At 42.4% G+C, this 3,413-nt stretch overlaps 1 protein-coding gene across 1 annotated transcript; it reads right to left on the bottom strand.

Annotated features, from left to right (window-relative positions):
* Window positions 1-2,362: 2,362 nt before the first annotated feature.
* T265_05252 (hypothetical protein) lies at window positions 2,363-2,860 on the bottom strand (the record flags this gene model as incomplete). Its single annotated transcript, XM_009170221.1, has 1 exon — window positions 2,363-2,860. The coding sequence occupies one exon, from the start codon at window positions 2,858-2,860 to the stop codon at window positions 2,363-2,365; it is 498 nt and encodes a 165-aa protein (XP_009168485.1).
* Window positions 2,861-3,413: the final 553 nt, after the last annotated feature.

Genomic DNA, 3,413 nt, shown 5'->3' on the forward strand with positions numbered 1-3,413 from the left:
AGATTAAAATGAGCCAAAAACATCTTACAAGTTTGATAAAGTGGCCATATGTCTCCTAAATACGAACTTCTGCACATTGTGTGACAGGCTTAACAGAAATGGTGAACAAAGAAATGAATGAAAACAACTTGTAATTCAGCATGACGCGTTCAGTGACGAACGACACATCGATCTTATCGAAGTGAGAAATGTCAAGTGATGTGTACAGCCTTCACTCAGTCCCACAGGCTGGGACTCACTGGGATCTCGCTGTAATCCGTACAGTATATGGAAATACCTTATTTACGCTGCGTTACCGGTAGTTGCATGTGATACCAACCAGTCATTGTTGCGCAAAACCTATTCACCTGTGTGACTCTGGTCAGGAGGAGTGTTATCTGATTTTTCCGAAAGGTGCATAATGCCGAGCTCAAGCATCAGTACAGGGTACATCACTGTTCATTTACAAATCCGGAGTCCGGAAAATAAGCGACTTGTTGGTAATGATCATATAACTATATATATATATATACGTATATATAATGATCATATATATACCACGAGAACCAAGCCGGACGACACTACTCTCTTGCGGGTATGGCAACGCCGCCCTCGGTAAAGCACGCGAAATTCGCAGAGAAGCCGATTTAACACACGAAGAATGGTATACAGCCTGGATGCACACGTATAAGAAGGATACAATGACTGCCTTTAAGTATGGCAAATATTTATTTTCGGTAGGAGACAAACCGCGCTACAAACCAGATGACATGTCCGTTATGCCAAAGATTTCTGAAGCAAACAAACGCACAAATTAGAGCAGGAGCCTAATAGTCCACACCCTTTCAAAAGCTACAAGTGTGTAACTTTTGGGTGGAATAGGAAATGTTTTAAAGGATATTGTCTCGGGCCTGATGAGGAGCGCTAATTTTCCCACAACCACAAGTGTATACTCTGAATTGATTACACGACACGCGGAGCCGTTCAAGTCAGAGTCTCATAATTCTAATACAGAATAATAAGTACAATACAATATTGACGATTAATGTTGATAGAAGTGAAGAAATTCACGTCCAGCTGCAATAGCCAAGGAAGAATTAAGCGATAGGAGTGATCGATGGCTGCGTAGCTTTGTGTGGCAATGATACTGGTGTTGTCGGTGAGTACTCAAATACTCAAATAGAGAACCCTATATATTTATTTAGAAGCGTATAAGAAAACATAGCTGAAGCACTCACGTAACTATAAAAACACAAAAAGTTTAACTTATAGGAGCCCAACTTGCATAAAAATGGCATCAAAAGCGTCAACAGAAAACTTTGGGCGTAATACAAATATTCCAGAAGTTAGCTGACGAACCATTATTTGAGGCTAAAAAATCGCGTTAAAAGTTTTTATTTGTAAGTTACCGCCTAACAGGTGGAAGTTACATAGAACGCGTGCTTAAAAGAGCCCTTCACTTCTTGTTAGCATGATCTCTGTCTGCTGACATCTAAATTCGAGATTATCCAAGGCAGTCAGACCGGACTAATCTCTGCCACCAGAATTTAATGTTTAAGTTTCACTCTTTGGCTTAACTTGGTAAACCTGATATGGAAATTTGTTGTACGGAATATTTGCAGAATGATTGGAGTAACCTTTCTTGCTAACAGAGACAGCTAAGAAACATAAGTTTTATCATAAAGAAATTGATCAGAAGAATTAATCATTATTACAGACGAGGACTGCATCTTGAAAAATTGCTCACAACTTTTACTAGCCGCTATGTTTCTTATAAACAAAGTAGTTACGTGGCCAATTGGAAAATTGGCCTCCGTAATTTGGTTGCCAAAATAACTATTTAGGGACCTATGGCTGATTTAAAAACTGTAGAAAGTTGTATACATTTGCCCCCTTAGAAGAAAGACACGATATCTGGTTCCTTTGAGGACTCGGTCATATGTACATAACAACTCTGGCAACTTTTCAAGCCCTGAAGTTGAATAACGTAACTTGTCAGTGGAGTAATAACGTTAAAACAAAGCTACGGTAACTTTGAAACAAAAACTTGCTTCAATAAGGCACGATTCGGTTAATCGAAGTCTGTTAGTACAAGAGTGTAAGCATCGTAGATCGTTCACCGAATTTCATTGAGTCATTGCGTGCGACCACGATATGAAACCTAGCACTCCCAGTATCCTCCGTGTGTATGGTCTAACCATATTAGTTTTTTAACAGCGCCATCAAGCTCGTGATGTAAGCCTGTTAAATAGCGTCATTTTTAAGTGGCTACAGACAGAGATCCATTTCCACAAAAAACGTGGGCGAAAACCGAGCACGTCTCATTTCACGTCTTGTGAGTTTTATACTCAAACATATTTATTTTGTTGAATGCAACAAGCAGCTAGAAAGTTTGGCAAATATATCCAATCGTTTCGAAAGTTGCATGCTTGCAAACTTCTGAGCTTCTCGCTGTCACCACATTCTCAAATAAGTGATTCATTAAATCAGGCCACTGCATGGCTGGGAGTTCTGCGCATGCAATGTAGGCAACACATTGAGCCGCAGAACTATTTGCAGTGGTTTCTATCCCAAGAGCAGCCAGACAGTTTTTCTTTGTGTATTGACGTTCATCCGGCGTTAACTGTAGCCACCTCTGCTTATACACGGATTTTATGTTGGCATCTTTGGAATATAACGCATTTTTAAGCTGGAGACCAGCCTGCATCCGAACCACCGGAGAACATTCTGCGTTGCATAGAACATCACTCAGTTGTCGCAACAACCCGACGAGATCTGCCTCCGCAGCCTTCTCGAGGAAATGCTGTGCAGCTTCCAATTCCTGTTGAACTGGTGATACGCTCTTCTCCAACACTGCTAGCAAGCCCACGTCCACAGACATTGCAGAGAAAGACCGTGCCTGTCCTAACTTCATAAAGCGCGCCTGCTCTGTTCCCGTCTGCAAAGATGGGCTCTGATTATGCTGGGGTATGACTTCGATATTCAATATCGGCGCACCACCGACTTCGGTCAGGCCGATGCATTATCTCGGCTGATCAACAACCAGCCAACACCGGAAGAAGACATGGTCATTGCGCATGTTGCATTTGAAGACCCAGCCGACCCACAGTTGGTCCAGTCCGTTCGTGCCTTGCCCGTGACAGTAACAGAGGTTCAAAGAGCTACCACAGCTGATGGAACGCTTCAAAAGGTGATCCGATCCATGAATTCTCGGTGGCCTTCGAATCTCAAAGATGACTCCCTTCGACAGCTCTTTCACCGCCGAGATGCATTAGCGATCGTGAAAGACTGTTTAATGTTTGGAGATCGCGTGGTGATTCCGCAACCTTTACGCCAGCGAGTTCTTCGTCAGTTCCATTCTGGACATCCAGGAATCAACCGTATGAAGTCAATAGCTCGCAGTTACGCATACTGGCCGCACATGGACCAGCACA

The sequence above is a fragment of the Opisthorchis viverrini genome, assembly GCF_000715545.1.
Source record: "Opisthorchis viverrini unplaced genomic scaffold opera_v5_97, whole genome shotgun sequence".
NCBI classification, from domain to species: domain Eukaryota; kingdom Metazoa; phylum Platyhelminthes; class Trematoda; order Opisthorchiida; family Opisthorchiidae; genus Opisthorchis; species Opisthorchis viverrini.